Genomic DNA, 21,281 nt, shown 5'->3' on the forward strand with positions numbered 1-21,281 from the left:
TCTGATTATTCTATTTTACCGGTAGCAGGTTAATACCACAGGAAGAAAAAATAACTGAAAGAAAAGCAACCACATAACATGGGAAGATAAACACAATTTTTCGAGCTGCAGTAACTTTGTGGCAGGAAAGAAGAGGAATAAAATAACACAGAGACGATATTAAAATGTATTTATACCCACTTACTCTACATTCTTGGTCCAATCTGGAGGGTTACTCATGGTCATAAATATGCAGTTCGTCAGAATAGTGCACATGATAAGCATGCTGAATAAGGTAGCTTAGAATCAAGGAATATGATAAGAGAACACAGTGGGAGCTTTGAATACTTGATAATGACACTTGTTAAAATGCTAACAACTTTTTCCTAGAAAATAATTCCTTATGAGTTTATAACTCTTCTTTTAATCTCTTTAAACAAGGGAGTCATATATAAAGTAATTTATCCTAAAATGCTAAAATTGCCATTCTCCCAATTTTCTCGGAGACTTACACCAAATTATATTGAAATTGGTAAACTAAAACCAGTCTTTTCAGGAACAAAAGGACTAAAATCTATATTTGAATAACTAGCAAAAACCATATTTTATTTATTTATTAAGATTTTATATTTATTTGAGAGAGAGAGAGAGAGAGAGCATGAGCAGGGGGAGGGGCAGAGGGAGAAGCAGACTCCCCGCTGAGCAGGGAGCCCGATGTGGGGATCGATCTTAGGGTCCTGGGATCATGACCTGAGCTGAAGGCAGACACTTAACTGACTGAGCCACCCAGGTGTCCCGCAAAAACTACACTTTAAAGAACCAATGCTAGTAATCATTTAAAAAAGGATATGAGTGTACTAAAATCTTAATAGATATTCTTCTTAGAGAACTGAAAGGAGACAGCATGTACAAAGCAGGGGTGGCATTGAAACGGAAGATTGCTTTCCCTTTGTTCAATACTATGAAAGTCTGTGGGAGAAAAAGAAAACAGCATGAAATTGAGAATCCAAAATTTCACCCTAGCACGTTTATATGAGCAGTTTACCGCATGTGCACGTGGTAGGGTCATATTAAAGAAACACTGCCATCAGACTCAAACAACGTGATACCACTGCCATTAATGGAGCTGTTTAGGTCACACTGGCCAATGAACTAAATCCATTTCTTCTTAGTAAATTAAGAAGTGAGCCATTTGTGAGCATGAATTGCCTAGAGCTCCCAAAATAGAGCATCTTCTCTTTTTCATATCCCTTTAACACCCAAATCAGTAACAGTAAGTGTGGCTATCTGGTAATTAGTTTAGAATACAATTTCCTTCTATCATTTCAATGTATTTTAAGCGAACTAAATCGAAACTAGCATCTCTGACTTTTGCCATAACACCTTGAGGATTTTAAAACTTGTTGGCTATTATCATGATTAATAGCAAGTGTTCCAAATATGAGTCCTTTTCAAAAACAATTTTTCATAAATTTAAGGAATATTAGAGTTAAAAGAATCCTATTACCCAGTTCAATTTTCCTATTCTAGATATAATTCTAATAACAGCCTAAAATAATGAATACAAAGTAAAGGACTTGCTTGCTCCTACCCACGGTAATTTTTAAAAATAATACAGATGAACCAATATTCTTGAAAGGTGTTATGTAACCATTTGCACAATAAGGGACAGTCTCCATGGCTTTGGTATTGAGTTAAAAATTTAAAACCCAAACAAATAAACAGCAACAACAAGAAAACATTAACGCAATTTAGGAAGACCAAGTTCAAATCTTGGTCTTAGTTTTCTATAGTTGCTAGGCAAAATACCTGTGCTATTGAGAAGACATTGACTTGGTCTTTTGTTGTTGTTTAATATGAATTTTATATAAGTTTATGAATGGCTTCTGGAAATAAACATTTTTCACCAATTGTGGGACCTAAATTCGAGTATGTTGCTTTTTAATTGTTATGTGGCAGTGGTTCTCAAGAAAACAAATCAGAATCTACTATTTCAGAGTCCTTTTACAGTCCTGGCCACTTTCACTATACTGGTTATGTCTAAACATAATTTAACATAAAGTTCACTTTTACACTGAAATTAGTTTTAAAATTAATATCTAGTCATTGAGTACAACCAATGCTTTTTTAAATCTTAACACACTGTGCTTTTTAAAATTCATTCATCTATTATTTTCTGCAATTGTGTAGCGAGCAACTACGGCATATGAAGTAACAAAAGGCATTTGAACATAAATGAGGCATGGGTTTTGCATTCAAGAAACTTCCTAGAAAAGTCATGCATATACAATAACTCGAATACAAAGCAAGATGTGACAAGTATAATACAGAGAAATACAAATGGAGTGTGACAGTATGGAGGAGACAGGGTCACACGTGTGTCAGAATTATTAGGGAGACATCCTGAACCAGAGTCAGCTGAGCTAACGTGAAAATCACAACATTGCTGCCTTGACTTGGCCAGATCAAGTTACCTTGTGCTTGAAATTTTTACAAAACAGAATTCATTTGATATTTTTAATTTTAAATGTCCAATGTTTATTTAAATCAGAAACTTCTCTAGGAATATCTGGGTTTACACACACTCAGGAGTTAATTATAGGTAGGAAAAATAAGTAAGCCTAATGAAATTTGAGGGATCAGTATAGGTCCCTTTAATAAACTCTAAAATCCTACTACAAAATGCATAGATGTCAAAGTCTGAATAAATTCTTTTAATTTTGCTCATTTATTTAAGAATTTGTTGAACATAAATTAGAAAATTATGGTGCCTAAAGAGCATATATTTTTGTTTGGACAGATGTGATTCTAAATATCAGAACCACCGTTTAGCAGCCTGAGAGCCAGCATTTAGTGCCTGTAAAGCTTTTTAAGTTTCTGGCACATTGTAAATTCTTAGTCAATGTTGGGAGCAGCTGCTGAAATTATAGGCAACATATAAAGCACAGAAGATATGAAGATAACAAGACATTGTACCTGTCTTCTTAATACCCATAGCAGAGGGTGATTGGTAATTTATTTTTTCTTAAAGACACAAACTTTCATTTACAATAAAAGCACTGCATAACCACTATTGAAAAGTACTTATATATTAATCACACATAAAAATGAAGCCCTAACTTCTATCATTAAGTGTTCTTTGTTTTAACAAGCATTGATAATTACACTCAAATGCAAATTAAATCTGAGTCCAAGTCAAATTTGGGTCATTAAGATTTTAATCCAAGCAATAATTATAATGTAGCAGAATAAAGTTTTTCGTCAATTAGTATGAATAACTTGAAACACAAAGTTACCCTAACGTTGCAAGCAAAAATCAAAACTACTTTTACCAAGAATGTTTGAGGAGCTCGCATAACATTTGATCATCTAAAGCTCCAAACCAAAAGAAAATAAAAAGACTTGGCTATCCCATTAGGTATTTGTTCACATGACAAGAACAGAGAACCATGAAAAATAGATTACTTTGACCTAGTTCAACTCAACTACACTGATGCTAATGTGGGTTAGGCTTTTGATGTGGGTGCTGTTTACATTATCTGAAAGGAACTGGGGACAAGGCTAAGGGTTGGAGTCCCCATCCTAAATGTTCTCTATTAAATTAGTCTGTCAAATAGCTAACATTATTCCATTAGTTAATAAGTCTATAATCCTCCATTCAAAGGCAAACATTTTCTCCTAACCTCCCAAGTCACTTTAAGCCAATATTAGTGTATATCTCTGACTCCTGGGTTATCCCGGAAAGATTTCCTTTCCTCCTTATGGCGGGAGCGGGGCGAGCCTGACTAAGTAATATCCAGGCCCCATTTGGAAATAGGAAATGTAGTAGGTATCCATGTTGAGCCAGGAAGTAATAAGTAATAAGTAAAATGAGAAGGTACTTTTTATTTTGCCTGTCTCATTATTTACTCATCATTATTTCTTTCCACTTTTGTAAAGTTGTTAGCATAGTGGTTGCTATACAACAGAAACTAAATTATACTAAGAGATGTTGCCAGAATATCCCAATAGGGGAACCAACTTGAATTTTAAAAATCTACAACTTCTATGGTGTAACATTTTGCACATTTCTTAATTTCCCCAAGCCCTCTCTCATCTTTTTTTTTTTTTTAAAGATTTTATTTATTTATTTGACAGAGACAGCGAGAGCAGGAACACCAGGAGGAGTGGTGAGAGGGAGAAGCAGGCCTCCCGCCGAGCAGGGAGCCCGATGTGGGGCTCGATCCCAGGACTCTGGGATCATGACCTGAGCCGAAGGCAGCCCGCCCAACGACTGAGCCACCCAGGCGCCCCAAGCCCTCTCTCATCTTAAAATAGGATATTACCCCCTTTCTCACAGTAATAATAAATGTGTGCTAATTTATATAAAAAGTCCAGTGCCTGACACAGAGATCCTTAATACATATTAGCATTCTTCCTTTCTGTGTCAGAATACTGACTGATTAATTAGCATGCTGTGTAATATTTCAAGGCCTTCGCAGGTGTTCTATTTTTTATTGTTGTGCTGCTAACTTGTTGAGATGCTGGTTTTAATATGAAGCAAAATATTAGGTATTGTTATTCATGGCAACTACCACTGAGGTAGATGTGTTTCTACTGTCAAAATATAACTTATATTTTATATCTCTCAAGATATTTAAAATATGTTCTATTTTATCTTACTTGCTAGATGTCTTATGAAGAAATATTCCCTTTTAGGGATGCCTGGGTGGCTCAGTTGGTTGGGCGCCTACCTTCGGTTAGTCATGATTTCAGGATCCCGGGATCAAGCCTCAAATCGGGCTCCCTGCTCAGCGGGGAGTCTGCTTCTCCCTCTCCCACTCCCCCTGCTTGTGCCCTCTCTGTCAAATAAATAAATAAAATCTTTTTTAAAAAAGAAAAAGAAATATTCCCTTTTATTTATATTTTAAACAAATCAAAATGTTTATTATTATTTTTTAAGATTTTATTTATTTGAGAGAGAGAGAGCACAAACAGGGAGGAGGGGCAGAGGGAGAGGCAGAAGGAGAAGGAGACTCCCCAATGAGCAGGGAGCCCAACGCGGGGGTGGATCCCAGGACACTGGGATCATGACCTGAGCCGAAAGCAGATGCTTAAATGAATGAGCCACCCAATGGCCCAAATTATGTTTTTAAATGGACTTTATTCTGCCTTTCTTGACCTTTCTAAGTCTATAGGCACTATATTGGCAAAGCAATGTTGGAGAAGTTATGGAACTGCTGATCTAATCCTTTACAGACTCCTCTTAGTCAACTTCAACTTCAACCTGGTTGTGTCTGCTACCATGTCAGAAATGGTGTACTCATTTTCTCAAGGGAATAAACTTCACAGCAGTTGTTCCCAACTTTCTCCAATTTTCCTAATGTAATAAACACCTTCTCAGCTCTGCTACTGTCAGCATTTGACTCTCAGAGGACAATTTCCATTCCTCTGCTCTGGAAAATATTGACACCAGTTAACATGGATTTCCTCTGATGTGCCTGCATTTACTTCATGACTGCATTACTTCAACATATCAGGACTCAAAATCCAACTTTATTTGCCCCTCAAGTCTCTCCACTTTTCTAACACAAATACAAACCAACCCATAGGCTTGTCTTATCTGTTAACATCTACAACTAGCTACATTATTCCAACCCTCTGTATTTTTCTCCTGAGAATAATTTTTTCTTTACTTCCAAGGTGCTACTTATACCCTATGTTAAAAAGGTCTTCAATTTATTCGGTGCCTCAAGTGACCATCTTTCTGGTGGAAAAAACTTCAAATTTCTCAGCATGAATGCATTACTAGTTGAATGATCTTATATATTCCCATGGATTCAGTTGTCACCTGAATGCAAATGCATTCTGGACGTATGCCAGGTCTTAGTTCTCAAATTGACAGTAATTTTATTCCTACAGGTATACATCTATGTCACGTCCCAAAAGGCAGAACATTATATTGAATATTTTGAAAGATTAAGGATATCAAAATAATATGCCAGTGACAGAACCGTTTTGATGAAAAATTAAAAGTACCTATTCTGAATATCCTATATATGCACTTAACTGACCATATTTGTCATGATGTGGTTTTTCACTAACTTCCACTTACTCTCAATTTAAAATATCTCTCTGAACAAAAGAAGCAAACAGAGACTGCACTACTGCAGTCACAATAAACTCACTTTTTTGTCTGCATAGTAGGGGTCCAGGTCCTCCAGGGGCTCTGACACCATGCCTGGGGGGATGTCCCCATAGATGAAGGGCAGCTGTTTGCCAGCTTCCAAGTCGCTGCTTGGCCTCGGGCCTTCTTCATCATCATCTTTCTTTTCTTCTTTGGGTTCCTTTGTTTTTCCTTCAGCAATACGTTGTTCAATGAGGGCAAGAGACTGTTTTGTAAAATAGACAAAACTCTGAGGTCCTGGGGGAGGCAACGTTGCCATCTTTTCATCCTGTATATTTTATTTCCCCTTCAGCTCCTTACATAAGAGGCCTAAGTGGAAAAAAAAGAAATAAAGTGTTAAATGCTAGCCAGAAATGGCACATTAAAAATAATAATAAACAGATTTGGGGGCACCTGGGTGGCTCAGCTGGGACTCCTGATTTCAGCTCAGGTCATGATCTCAGGGTCATGAGATGCACTTGCCTCTGGCTCCTCATCCAGCAAGGGAGTCTGCTTGAGATTCTCTCTCTCTCTCCCCCTTTCCTTCAGCAACCCCCCACCACCCTGCCGCCACACCGCACCCCTAGTCATGTGGTCCTGTGCACGTGTGCTCTCTCTCTCAAATAAATGAATAATTTTTTAAACATATTTTTGGTTTCAACAATAAGAAGCAATGTGTTCACAGAATTATTATGTTGAATTAGCATTTACTGACTACTACGCGCAAGATTTATTTTCCACACTCTCTACCATCTTTATTTAAAAATTTGAACTTAACACTTCTCAGCTTTTAAAGTGAAAAAGTCACAACTTAATGAAAAAAAAATCTATTCCCTTTACTTTTCATTTGTATTCACTTTTAGTCCAATTCAGTTAAACTTCCTCATTTAAAATTCTTTACAACAGTGCTTCTGATAGTACCACTCTCCAGGTTCTCTTGCCTCTCTGATCACCTGATCCTCTTCTGTCTCAAACTCAAAATATGCTCACAAACTTCTGCTTCTCTCTTGGAGAAACTCATTTCTTTGAAATGAGGTGATGGAAAGATTGTTTTATTCTATTTTGCATATTTAAATTTTCTTACAATTACATATCCCTTTAGAAATCAGAAAAAAATATACTCTCATTTTGAATTCAAGACAATTTGGGAAAATAATTTAGGAAGAACAAAGAAAAGAAATTTGGAACATATTCAGGATAGATTCAATTTAAAAATTAGAAAAAAAACCCAATAGGATATGCATTCAAACTCTACTTCCCTAAATAACTTATATATGTATACAAAACCTGTAGAAAAAAAAACAAAATGAGAAAGTCAAGTTCCATATATTATTATCTTGGAATGTTGTAAATAAAAAAGCATAAAAATAATAGTTCTTATTTTATTTTATTGTATTTTTTTAATTTTTATTTTATTATGTTAATCACCATACATCATTAGTTTTTGATGTAGCGTTCCATGATTCGTTGTTTGCGTATAACACCCCGTGCTCCATGCAATACGTGCCCTCCTTAATACCCATCACCAGGCTAACCCATCCCCCCACCCCCTCCCCTCTAGAACCCTCAGTTTGTTTCTCAGAGTCCGTAGTCTCTCATGGTTTGTCTCCCCCTCCGATTTCCACCCCTTCATTTTTCCCTTCCTCCTATCTTTTTTTTTTTTTTTAACATATAATGTATTATTTGTTTCAGAGGTACAGGTCTGTGATTCATCAATCTTACACAGTTGACAAAGCTCACCATAGCACATACCCTCCCCAATGTCTATCACCCAGCCACCCCATCCTTCCCACCCCCACCACTCCAGGAACCCTCAGTTCATTTCCTGAGATTAACAATTCCTCATATCAGTGAGATCATATGATACTTGTCTTTCTCTGATTGCCCTGTTTTGCTTAGCGTAATACCCTCTAGTTCTATCCATGTCGTTGCAAATGGCAAGATTTCGTTTTTTCTGATGGCTGCATAATATTCCATTGTATATATATATATATATACCACTTCTTCTTTATCAATTAACCTGTTGATGGACATCTTGACTCTTTCCATAGTTTGGCTATAGTGGACATTGCTGCTATAAACTTTGGGGTGCACATACCCCTTCAGATCTCTACATTTGTGTCTTTGGGGTAAATACCCAGTAGTGCAATTGCTGGGTCATAGCGTAGCTCTGTTTTCAATTTTTGAGGAACCTCCATACCGTTTTCCAGAGGGGCTGCACCAGCTTGCATTCCCACCAACAGTGTAGGAGGGTTCCCCTTTCTCCACATCTTCGTCAACATCTGTCGTTTCGTGACTTGTTCATTTTAGCCATTCTGACTGGTGTGAGGTGGTATTTCATTGAGGTTTTGATTTGGATTTCCCTGATGCTGAGCGATGTTGAGCACTTTTTCACGTGTCTGTTGGCCATTTGGATGTCCTCTATGGAAAAATGTATGTTCATGTCTTCTACCCATTTCCTGATTGGATTATTTGTTCTTTGGGGTGTTGAGTTTGACAAGTTCTTTATAGATTTTGGATACTAGACCTTTATCTGATATGTCATTTGCAAGTATCTTCTCCCATTCCCTCGGTTGTCTTTTAGTTCTGTTGACTGTTTCCTTTGCTGTGCAAAAGCTTTTTATCTTTCATTTTTGCCCTTACTTCCCTTGCCTTTGGCGATGTTTCTAGGAAGAAGTTGCTGCGGCTGAGGTCTAAGAGGTTGCTGCCTGTGTTCTCTTCTAGGATTTTGATGGACTCCTGTCTCACATTTAGGTCTTTCAACCATTTGGAGTCTATTTTTGTGTGTGGTGTAAGGAAATGGTCCAGTTTCCTTCTTCTGCATGTGGCTGTCCAATTTTCCCAACACCATTTGTGGAAGAGACTGTCTTTTCTCCATTGGACATTCTTTCCCACTTTGTCGAAGATTAGTTGACCATTGAGGGTCCATTTCTGGGCTCTCTATTCTGTTCCATTGATCTATGTGTCTGTTTTTGTGCCAGTACTGTACTGTCTTGATGGTTACAGCTTTGTAATAGATCTGGAAGTCCGGAATTGTCATGCCGCCAGCTTTGCTTTTCTTTTTCAACATTCCTCTGGCTATTCGGGGTCTTTCTGGTTCCATACAAATTTTAGGATTATTTATTCCATTTCTTGGAAAAAAAAGTTGATGGTATTTTGATAGGGATTGCATTAAATGTGTAGGTTGCTCTAGGTAGCATTGATATCTTCACAATATTTGTTCTTCCAATCCATGAACATGGAACGTTTTCCCATTTCTTTGTGTCTTCCTCAATTTCTTTCATGAGTATTTTATAGTTTTCTGAGTACAGATCCTTTGCCTCTTTGGTTAGATTTATTCCTAGGTATCTTATGTTTTGGGTGCAATTGTAAATGGGATCGACTCCTTAATTTCTCTTTCTTCTGTCTTGTTGGTGGTGTATAGGAATGCCACTGATTTCTGTGCATTGATTTTTATATCCTGCCACTTTACTGAATTCCTGTATAGTTCTAGCAGTTTTGGGGTGGAGTCTTTTGGGTTTTCCACACAACGTATCATATCATCTGCAAAGAGTGAGAGTTTGACTTCTTTGCTGATTTGGATGCCTTTTATTTCTTTTTGTTGTCTGATTACCCTGGCTAGGACTTCTAGTAATATGTTAAATAGCAGTGGTGACAGTGGACATCCCTGCCGCGTTCCTGACCTTAAGGGGAAAGCTCTCAGTTTTTCCCTATTGAGAATGATACTGGCTGTGGGTTTTTCATAGATGGCTTTTATGATATTGAGGTATGTACCCTCTATTCCTACACTCTGAAGAGTTTTGATCAAGAAAGGATGCTGTACTTTGTCAAATGCTTTTTCTGCATCTATTGAGAGGATCATATGGTTCTTGTTCTTTCTTTTATTAATGTATTGTATCACGCTGATTGATTTGCAGATGTTGAACCAACCTTGCAGCCCAGGAATAAATCCCACTTGAATAATCCTTTTAATTACTGTTGGAATCTATTGGCTTGTATTTTGGTGAGAATTTTTGCATCCATGTTCATCAAGGATATTGGTCTGTAGTTCTACTTTTTGAAGGGGTCTTTGTCTGGTTTGGGGATCAAGGTAATGGTGGCCTCATAAAACGAGTTTGGAAGTTTTCCTTCCATTTCTATTTTCTGGAACAGTTTCAGAAGAATAGGTTTTAATTCTTCTTGAAATGTTTGGTAGAATTCCCCTGGGAAGCCATCTGGCCCTGGGCTTTTGTTTGTTGGGAGATTTTTGATGACTGCTTCAATTTCCTGAGTGGTTATAGGTCTGTTCAGGTTTTCTATTTCTTCTGGTTCAGTTTTGGTAGTTGATACATCTCTACGAATGCATCCATTTCTTCCAGGTTATCTAATTTGCTGGCATAGAGTTGCTCATAATATATTCTTATAATTGTTTATATTTCTTGGTGTTGTGGTGATCTCTCCTCTTTCATTCATGATTTTGTTGATTTGGGACATTTCTCTTTTCTTTTTGATAAGTCTGGCCAGGGGTTTATCAATCTTGTTAATTCTTTCAAAGAACCAGCTCCTAGTTTCGTTGATCTGTTCTACTGTTTTTTTGGTTTTCTATTTCATTGATTTCTGCTCTGATCTTTATTACTTCTCTTCTCCTGCCGGCTTTAGGCTTTATTTGCTGTTTTTCTCCAGCTCCTTTAGGTGTAGGGGTTAGGTTGTGTATGAGACCTTTCTTGTTTCTTGAGAAAGGGCTTGTATTTCTATATACTTTCCTCTCAGGACTGCCTTTGCTGTATCCCAAAGATTTTGAACAGTTGTGTTTTCATTTTCATTGGTTTCCATTGAATTTTAATTCTTCTTTAATTTCCTGGTTGACCCATTCATTCTTTAGTAGGATGCTCCTTAGCCTCCATGTATTTGACTTCTTTCCGACTTTCCTCTTGTGATTGAGTTGTAGTTTCAAAGCATTGTGGTCTGAAAATATGCAGGGAATGATCCCAGTCTTTGGTACCAATTGAGACCTGATTTGTGACCTAGGATGTGACCTATTCTGGAGAATGTTCCATGGGCACTAGAGAAGAATGTGCATTCCGTTGCTTTGGGATGGAATGTTCTGAATATGTCTGTGAAGTCCATTTGTTCCAGTGTTTCATTTAAAGTCTTTATTTCCTTGTTGATCTTTTGCTTAGATGATCTGTCCACTTCAGTGAGGGGGTGTTAAAGTCCTCCACTATTATTGTATTGTTGTCGATGTGTTTCTTTTTTTTTTGTTATTAATTGGCCTATATAATTGGCTGCTCCCATGTTCGGGGCATAGATATTTACAATTGTTAGATCTTCTGGTTGGATAGACCCTTTAAGTAGGATATAGTGTCCTTCCTCATCTCTTATTACAGTCTTTGATTTAAAATCTAATTTGTCTGCTATAAGGATTGCCACCCCAGCTTTCTTTTGGTGTCCATTAGTATGGTAAATGGTTTTCCACCCTCTCACTTTCAATCTGAGGTGTCTTTGGGTCTAAAATGAGCCTCTTAAAGACAGCATATTGATGGGACTTGTTTTTTTCATCCAATCTGATAGCCTGTGTCTTTTGATTGGGGCATTGAGCCCATTTACAATCAGGGTAACTCTTGAAAGACATGAATTTAGTGCCATTGTACTGCCTGTAAGGTGACTATTACTGTATATTGTCTCTGTTCCTCCCTGGTCTATGTTACTTTTAGGTTCTCTCTTTGCTTAGAGGACCCCTTTCAATATTTCCTGTAGGGCTGGTTTTGTGTTTGCAAATTCCTTTAGTTTTTGTTTGTCCTGGAAGCTTTTTAGCTCTCCTCCTATTATCAGTGACAGCCTAGCTGGGCATAGTATTCTTGGCTGCGTATTTTTCTCATTTAGTGCTCTGAATATATCACGCCAGTCCTTTCTGGCCTGCCAGGTCTCTGTGGATAGGTCTGTTGCCAAGATAATGTTTCTACCATTGTAGGTTACAGACCTCTTGTCCCAAGCTGCTTTCAGGATTTTCTCTTTGTCTCTGAGGACTTGTAAGTTTTACTATTAGATGTCGGGGTGTTGATTTTGTTGATTTTGAGGGGGGTTCTCTGTGCCTCCTGGAATTTGATGCCTATTTCCTTCCCCAAATTAGGGAAGTTCTCTGCTCCAATAATTTGCTCCAATATACCTTCTGCCCCTCTCTCTCTTTCTTCTTCTTCTGGGATCCCAAGTATTCTAATGTTGTTTCATCTTATGGTATCGCTCATGTCTCGATTTCTGCCCTCGTGATCCAGTAGTTGTTTATCTCTTTTTCTCAGCTTCTTTATTTTCCATCATTTGGTCTTCTATATCGCTAATTCTCTCTTCTGCCTCATTTATCCTAACAGTGCCCCCATTTTTGATTGCACCTCATTAACAGCCTTTTTGATTTCAACTTGGTTAGATTTTAGTTCTTTTATTTCTCCAGGAAGGGTTTCTTTAATAACTTCCATGCTTTTTCAAGCCCAGCTAGTATGTTTATAATCATCATTTTGAACTCTAGTTCCGATATCTTACTAATGTCCACATTGATTAGGTCCCTGGCAGTCGGTACTTCCTCTTGTTCTTTTTTTTTGAGGTGATTTTTTCCATCTTGTCATTTTGTCCAGAGGAGAATAGGTGAATGAGAGAACAAAATGCTAACAGGGTAACAATGACTGCAGAAAAATATAAACTAAACAAATCAGAAGAGACCTGAAACTGGGGCAAAAGAAAGGGAAAGAAAGAAAAAAGAAAAAAAGAAAAAGATAAAAAAAAGAATATGATCAAATATGATCAGGCTGTTGAATAGATCATGCCACACACTAGATTTTGGGCATATTTTAGTCTTAGAAGAAAGTGCCTTCCAAAATTTTAAAGAAAGAAAAACTCATATATGTATGAAAATAAGGGTTCATACAATGAATGGATGGAATATGATTATAACCATGAAAATTATAAAAGATTTTATAAAAGGAATTGATAAGAATTTTGTTGAAAAAAGAAGGAAGAGGAATTAAAAAACAAGAAGGGGGAGAGAGTGTGATTAGGCAGGAGACTAGAACAAAGCCATACACTAGAGATTTAGGGTATATTTTGGTCTGTTAGAAGAAACTATCCCAAAATTTTAGAGAGAGACCAACTTACATATATACCAAAAATAAGGTTAACTACTATGAAGGGATAGAATATGACTCTAAAATGAAAAATAAAAAAGGTTTTTAAAAAAGGGATGGATGAGATGTTGGTTGAAAAGGGAAAAAGAAAAATTCAAAAAAAAATAGAAAAAGAATATTAAAAAAAAACTTTGAAAGACTAAAGAATCAGGAGGAAAAAAGCCATGAATTCTATGTGCTGTATTCCCTTAGCGCTGGAGTTCTGCCATTCTCATTGATCTGTAAACTTGGTCTTGGCTGGCTGTTCTTGACGATCTTCTGGGGGAGGGGCCTGTTGCCGTGGTTCTCAAACGTCTTTGCCGGAGGTGGAATTGCCCCGCCCTTGCTGGGTCTGGGCTAAGTAATCTGGTTGGGTTTGCTCTTGGGAGCTTTTGTTCCCTGCAAGCTTTGCATACAGCTTTGGAGGACAAGAGTGAAAATGGGCCTCCCAATCTCTGCCCCAGAGGAGCTGAGAACTCGGGGCCCCACTCCTCAGTGCGCCCCCAGAGAAAAGCAGTCAATCACTCCTGTTTCCCTGGTCTCCGGCCGCACTCTGTGCTCACCTGGCCTGTGACCGAGCGTTTCTATCTCTGGCACACGACCCGGTTTGGAGTCTCCACAACTTGATCTTAGCCAAAAGGCAGAGAAGCAATCTCCAAACCCAGCAGATCCCTGAGGTGCACTCCTGCACCGCTCCTCCCTGGGGAGAAGGGGAGTCTCCCTCAATCTGCCGCTTGTTGGGTCCCTGATGGAGGAGCAGTGGCCTGACTGTGCTGTGGATCACGGTTTATGGCAACCCTGAGCTGAGAGACCAGTCCTTGGCTCCGTGTTTGCAGCCGGCTTCCCTGCTCCAATACCTGGGAGCTCTGCCGCACTCAGTGACCCCCAGTCTTTCTGTGACCCTAAGGGTCCTGAGACCACACTGTCCCAGCGAGGGTTCCATCCCCCCGCTTAGCCACTGGAGCGACGTCCCTCAGCGGAGCCGGCTTCTATAAGTTCCGATTTTGTGCTCCGCGGCTCTATCACTTGCCAGAAGCGGCCGGCGGAGGCCCCCTCCCATGCCGTCTATCCTCCCGAATATCGCCTCGGATTCACTTCTCCGCACGTCCTACCTTCCAGAAAGTGGTCGCTTTTCTGTTCAGAGAGTTGCTGCTATTCTTTTCTTTGATCTCCTGCTGAGTTTGTAGGTGTTCAGAATGGTTTGATCCCTATCTAGCTGAGTTCCTGGGACCAGATGAAAGTTAGGTCTCCTACTCCTCTGCCATCTTGCTCCTCCTCCTAATAGTTCTTATTTTAAAAATAACAAACTCATTATTTCAATGAGTCAGGGTGATTTGTAACTTCTCCATTAAAAAATAAAAATGAGTCTTTTTTTTTTCTTTTTACATTTAGATTGCCTCAGAGTCAGGACACCCCAACATCTATTATGTCGACACACTGTAAATGGCTTGAAAAGCTGTATAGTAAGTAAGATCACCAAACGCAGAGGGAGAGTGAACTAAGAGAAGCCATGGTCTGCTCTTTTATTTTCCAATGCTAAATATAAAAATTAAACAAATCATAGTAGTGACAACAGAGATTACATAGATTCAGGAAAAGAGGGGGGAGAAGCTAAAACTATTCTTTTCCAGGTTTCTCCTATTTCCATATCAAACAAAATAAACTTCAATTATGTTTAGAATGAAGTATATGACTTTTACCCTCAGTTACTTGCGCACAGTATAAGAATACTCCTTACCAGAAATCTATGTATTTTAAAAAGACCTTAGTAGCCTTTTAGAAACTGTACCACCTCAATCTGAGAAATAAAGCAGTGAGTGCAGTTTCCCCTTGGGTTGAGAAGATTCCTCGACACTTCTGAAAACCATACAGGGGAGGGAAGATTACTTCCCACAAAAGACTTTCAGTGTACACATACCTGGTCTTTTGGAGAAGAGATGGAAGAAAACTGGTATTTTTGTACACCCTACATTCAAAAGGAGGTGTCATCTCTTTCAGGAATTATTGATAAATTCAGGTAAGTAGATGTCATGAACTCTGATGTCCAATCCCCAGGTCCACTATCCCTATTCCCTTTCCCTTCTTTGTCTTCCTCTCACTCTCTATTTATGCACAACCTCAACATATAGGTTCTGATTCACTAAAGTACATACAAAGAGCAGAGCTGGCGGGTGATTAATGTCACTGGTACCATGCTTGGGAGGTATTTTCCAGGTTAGGGTAAAGTGAAGGAATATGGTAAGCATCTGCTTACATAAGCTTAAGAGACTCAGATCAGATTCTATCACCATCCTCTAGGTTGGAGGGTATAGGGGGAGTCACAGCCTCCTATTTGCATGATGGGAATAAATGATGTGTATAAACTTTCGAGGAGAATTCTACAATATCTATCAAAAACCCTAAATATGTTAGTTCATTTTTATTGCCAAATAACTTCCCTTCTAGGATTTATCCAAAAGCAATAATCCCAGATGTCCTCAAACATTTATGAAGATGTTCACTGCAATGTTTCCATAATATTGAAAAATTATAATTAATCTAAAATCCTAATAGGGTTTCATTAAATAAAAAATGAACATATAATGAAAAACTGAGTGGCATTTAAAGAATGCTTTTAAAGACTATTTAGTGAATTATAAAAATCTTATAATGGATAACTAATGTGTGTGTTACACACACACACTCTGTATATTCATCTCAATTTTTAAAATGTACAGAAAGTCTAAAATTAAATGCACAATATATTCAATGAAGGTTATTCAGAACTGAGGGATCATGGGTTATTTTTATTACTTTCTTTTAGCTTTATTTTTCAAGTTTTTATAAGGAAAATGTCATGCCTTTTTATCCAAAAAAATTACTTTGAAAAGATGCATTGAAATTTATTTGACTTGAATTTAATAAATTTAATAAAATCAATCAATATTTATTCTTTTATGTTTAATTTAAAATTTTGAAAGATATTATATTTCCACTAATTAATATTACTATGACTGCATTTTCTTTTGAATATTGCACATAAAGATATTTTTATGTTCTCATGACTATTTTGCCCAGCTACCATTAATCTCAATATTAGATGATACTTACACAACTACTGAAAACAAAAAATGAAGGTAGTATCCTTGTATCTAGGATTTCTCACCGTTAAAATAGATATAAAAATATTTATTCTGAACTCCTTATCTATTATCTATGCATGTACTATCTATCTATCTATCTATCTATCTAACATCTAATTTTTCCTCATACATTTTTCCAGTCAAGGCACTTTCAACTTCTAATTTATGACTTCTAATGGTCTTATCCCATGTGTTTATTACCCCCGGCTTCCAAATTCCCACTGCAATGAAAATAAAGACGGACAGTAGGGAAAAGTTTCATTATGTCATTGAAACCAGAGAAGACACTGAAGAGTTTCCATAAATCTGAAGAAGAGAGAACAGATAGGATTATCCTAGTGAGGAGATTAGCAGAAGCCACAGCCTACACAATCCTCTGAGAAAGTTAAAACAGAAAAATATATTTTTGTCCAGCAGAGAAGTCAAAAGAGTTGGCCCATGGGGTAACAAGGTCAGAAAACAAATTGACAAAGTATATCTAACTAACAATATTACAGGTCACATTTCCACACTTCCTCCTCTATATCCAAGTGTGAAGCAGTGGGATTTATCCCCAGGCTAAATCAAAACATTAATTTCTGAATTAATTGACATAAGACCCCTAGGGTGTCAAGGGGAAGATGGACTTTTTTTTCTTTTTAATTTACTACCTTTTTCTCAGGTGTTTTTGAATTTTTATTTTTTTTTAAAGATTTTAGTTATTTATTTGAGAGAGAGAGAATGAGAGATAGAGAGCACGAGAGGGAAGAGGGTCAGAGGGAGAAGCAGACTCCCTGCTCAGCAGGGAGCCCGATGTGGGATTCGAACCCGGGACTCCAGGATCATGACCTGAGCTGAAGGCAGTCGCTTAACCAACTGAGCCATCCAGGTGCCCTGAATTTTTATTTCTATTTTCATTTTAAATAGGTTAGTTTTTCACTGAATAATTCCTCAAATTATTTTGAGAAGTAATTGGGTATAAATTATAAAGCAGCCTATCAAAAACTGCTGTGAATACTGACCCATGTGATATAAAATAATATGCCATAAAAGAGTTCTGTGGCTAAATTTCAAAAATACTGGAATAAAAAACAAACTTAAATTTCTCTGCCACTAGACTATTAGAGACTTTATACATTTAAGAGTTTGATAGAGTTGATATACGGCAGATTCTGAATCTGCTAGATCACAGGACTCTTGTTGTTGTTGCTGTTTTATTTTGAAAATGTTAGAAATGATAAATTATGAAATATTTCAAACACACAGAAAAGTATAGAAAATAATAGAGTTAACAAACTTTAACAGTTTCCCATATTTGCTCTGGACCTTTAATTTTTTGTTTTTTGAAGAAATAAAAATATTCAGTTACAGTGGAAACCCCCATCACCATTCTCAATTCAGTTATCTTCACTTCCTCACTCATTTCCTAAGGATAACCTCAACCTGGGTTGGGGTTGGAAATACAAAGGGTACAGAACCCTTTGTATTTCACATGTTTATTTATCATGTGTTCTTCAGAGGACAGTTTGGAAACACTGTTTTGAATAACAAAATGGAACAATGTTTTGATGCTAAAATGGTAAAATTGAACCTATTTAATGTTTACTAATTACCCTTATGCCTTGTGGCTTTGCTAAATTTTCTTATTACCCCTGGTATTTTGGTATATTATGTAGGATTTTCCGTGAAGATGGACTCTTCTTGCCTTTTCCTTACCCATATCCTAAAATGTAGCCAATCAGAAACATACACACCCATCCACATACACAAAGCTTGCAGGCATTCCTCTCTGTCAAGGGAGGATTTGTTTGGGAAACAGACATACATAAAGGCAGAAGCAACCCTAAACAACAGCAACATAGTCTTTCATTCATAAATATTAATAGATAATTAAGGATGAATTGGTATCAAGGACTACCAAACATAAAACTGAAGGACAGAGATGACCAGACCAAACTCCTAACTCTAGAAGAAAGAAAAAAATTAGCAAACATAGGGGAATTTTAAGAGGTTAAAATTAGTATTCTCAGAGAAATTTGAGAAGATAATCTCTTACTGAAAAGAATAAGCTATCAAAAAAAGGAATCAAAAACAATAAGAAATTCTTGGTAATTAGAGGCATGACCATCAAAATAAAAATTTCAATAGAATATTGGCTGAAAAGAAGTAGAAATCAGAATTTTAGTTACATTTCAAAGGTACTTTACCAGGAAGGAGCACAAGTGAGAATTCTCAGGTGTGTGAGAATTGATATGTGTGATGGTCTCACAAGTATATATATGTGAAAAAAATTCATAGCATTCTGTACTTTAGATTGTGCCAATACAGTACAGCAAAAGAGCAAAGGAAAACTCAAAACAAAATCCAGGAGATGTGGAATAATTTAGGGAGTCCCAGCATCAGTCTCTAAAGAGGGAGCAGCAAATGAAGAGAGGAAATAATACAAAAAATGATATAGGAAACGTAATCAAGAGTCATCACGCTGAAAAGTATGAAAGAGGTTCAATTAAAAAGATCACTCTAGTGAAAATTTAGAACTCCAATAATAAAGACAAGGTTTTGAAAAAAAAATCTATATATTAGACCCATAATCTATATAATAGAGTAAAATGGAGACAATTTGAAATGTATTTTGTTAATATCTCTCTTTCAAAGGCCTAATGTGTCACACTGCAAACTCCCACAGGGTAAAAAATGTCTTCTACTTTCTCTCTTAGATGAATATGGAGGGGGCAGAGCAAGATGGCAGAGGAGTAGGAAACCTGGATTTCATCTGGTCTCAGTAATTCAGCGGCACAGGGATCAAACCATTCTGAACACCTAGGAACTCCACAGGAGATCGAAGAAAAGAATAGCAACAACTCTCTGAACACAAAAGCGACCACTTTCTGGAAGGTAGGACATGCGGAGAAGTGAATCCGAGGCGATATTCGGGAGGATAGACGGCGGGGAGGGGGCCTCCGTCGGCCGCTTCTGGCAAGTGATAGAGCCACGGAGCACAAAATCGGACCTTTTAGAAGCCGGCTCCGCTGAGGGACGTTGCTCCAGTGGCTAAGCGGGGGGTGGAACCCTCATGGGACAGTGTGGTCTCAGGACCCTCGGGGTCTCAGAAAGACTGGGGGTGCCTGAGTGTGGCAGCGCTCCCAGGAATCGGAGTGGGGAAGCCGGTTGCATAGACAGAGCCGAGGCGCGGGCTCTCAGCTCGGGGTGGCCATAAACTGTGATCTGCGGCCCAGTCGAGCCACTGCTCCTCCAGCAGGGACCCAACAAGCGGCAGATCCAGGGAGACTCCCCTTCCTCCCCCAGGAGGAGCAGCGCGGGAGCACACCGCAGGGATATGCTGGGTTTGGAGACTCCACACGGGGTCAGGTGCCAGAGATAGAAACGTTCGGTCACAGGCCGGGTGAGCACGGAGTGCAGCCAGAGACCGGGGAGACGGGAGTGACTGACTGCTTTTCTTTGGGGGTGCACTGAGGAGCGAGGCCCCAAATTCTCAGCCCCTCTGGGGCAGAGATTGGGAGGCCACCATTCTCACTCTTGTCCACCAAAGCTGTACCGAAAACTTGCAGGGAACAAAAGCTCCCAAGAGCAAACCCAAGCAGATTACTTAGCCCGGACCTGGCAAGGGCGGGGCAATTCCACCTCCAGCAAAGACCTTTGGGAACCACGGCAACAGGCCCCTCCCCCAGAAGATCAGCAAGAACAGCAAGCAAAGACCAAGTTTACAGATCAATGAGAACGGCAGAACTCCAGTGCTAGGGGAATACTGCACATAGAATTCATGGCTTTCTTAAGCATGCTTCTTTAGTCTTTCAAACTTAATTTTTTCAAACTTTTTTTTGAATTTCTCTTCTTTCCTTTTTCAACCAACATCTTATCAATCCCTTTTTTAAAAAAAATTTCTTTTTCATTTCTAGAGTCATAATCTATCCATTCATAGTAGTTACCCTTATTTTTGGCATATATATATGTTCTCTCCTTAAAATGTTGAGATACAGTTTCTTCTAACAGATCAAAATATACCCTAAATATCTACTGTATGCCTTTGTTCTAGGCTCCTGCCTGATCACATTCTCTCCCCCTTTTTTCTTTCTTTTTTTTAATCCTCTTCTTTTTTCAAACAGCTTCTTATCAATTCCTTTAAATTTTTTTTTTATATTTTCATTACAGTCATATTCCATCCCTTCATCATATGAACCCTTATTTTTGTACATATATAAGTTTTTCTTTCTCTAAAATTTTGGGAGGCACGTTCTTCTAACGGACCAAAATACACCCAAAATCTAGTGTGTGGCACTGATCTATGCACCAGCCTGATCTTATTTGATCATATTGTTTTTTGTTTTCTTTTGTTCTGTTTTTGTTTCTTTTTATCTTTTTCTTTTTTCTTTCTTTCCCTTTCTTTTGTCCCAGTTTCAGGTCTTTTCTGACTTGTTTAGAATATATTTTCTGGGGACGTTGTTGCCCTGTTAACATTTTGTTCTCTCATTCACTTATTCTCCTCTGGACAAAATGGAAAAAATCACCTCAAAAAAAAGAACAAGAGGTAGTACCGAATGCCAGGGACCTACTCAATATGGACATTAGTACGGATCGGACTTAAGAGTTCAGAATCATGATTTTAAAGATACTAGCTGGGCTTGAAAAAAGCATGGAAGTTATTAGAGAAACCCTTTCTGGAGAAAGAAAAGAACTAAAATCTAACCAAGTCGAAATCAAAAAGGCTATTAATGAGGTGCAATCAAAACTGGGGGCACTAAGTGCTAGGATAAATGAGGCAGAAGAGAGAATAAGTAATATAGAAGACCAAATGATGGAAAATAAAGAAGCTGAGAAAAAGAGAGATTAAAAACTACTGGATCACGAGGGCCAAATTCAAGAGATAAGCGATACCATAAGATGAAACAACATTAGAATACTTGGGAT

The 21,281-nt window shown here is 37.9% G+C and overlaps 1 protein-coding gene across 1 annotated transcript in view; it reads right to left on the minus strand.

The window, feature by feature from the left end:
* SCN9A (sodium voltage-gated channel alpha subunit 9) overlaps positions 1-21,281 on the minus strand; it is a 177,229-nt gene that overhangs the window by 91,834 nt on the left and 64,114 nt on the right. Inside the window, 3 exon segments of the mRNA XM_035726822.1 lie at positions 185-274; positions 830-948; positions 6,147-6,454. Of these exon segments, the coding sequence (XP_035582715.1) occupies positions 185-274; positions 830-948; positions 6,147-6,404 (467 nt within the window). The 5' untranslated portion in view covers positions 6,405-6,454.

The sequence above is a fragment of the Zalophus californianus genome, chromosome 3 (genome assembly GCF_009762305.2).
Source record: "Zalophus californianus isolate mZalCal1 chromosome 3, mZalCal1.pri.v2, whole genome shotgun sequence".
In the NCBI taxonomy this organism is placed as follows: domain Eukaryota; kingdom Metazoa; phylum Chordata; class Mammalia; order Carnivora; family Otariidae; genus Zalophus; species Zalophus californianus.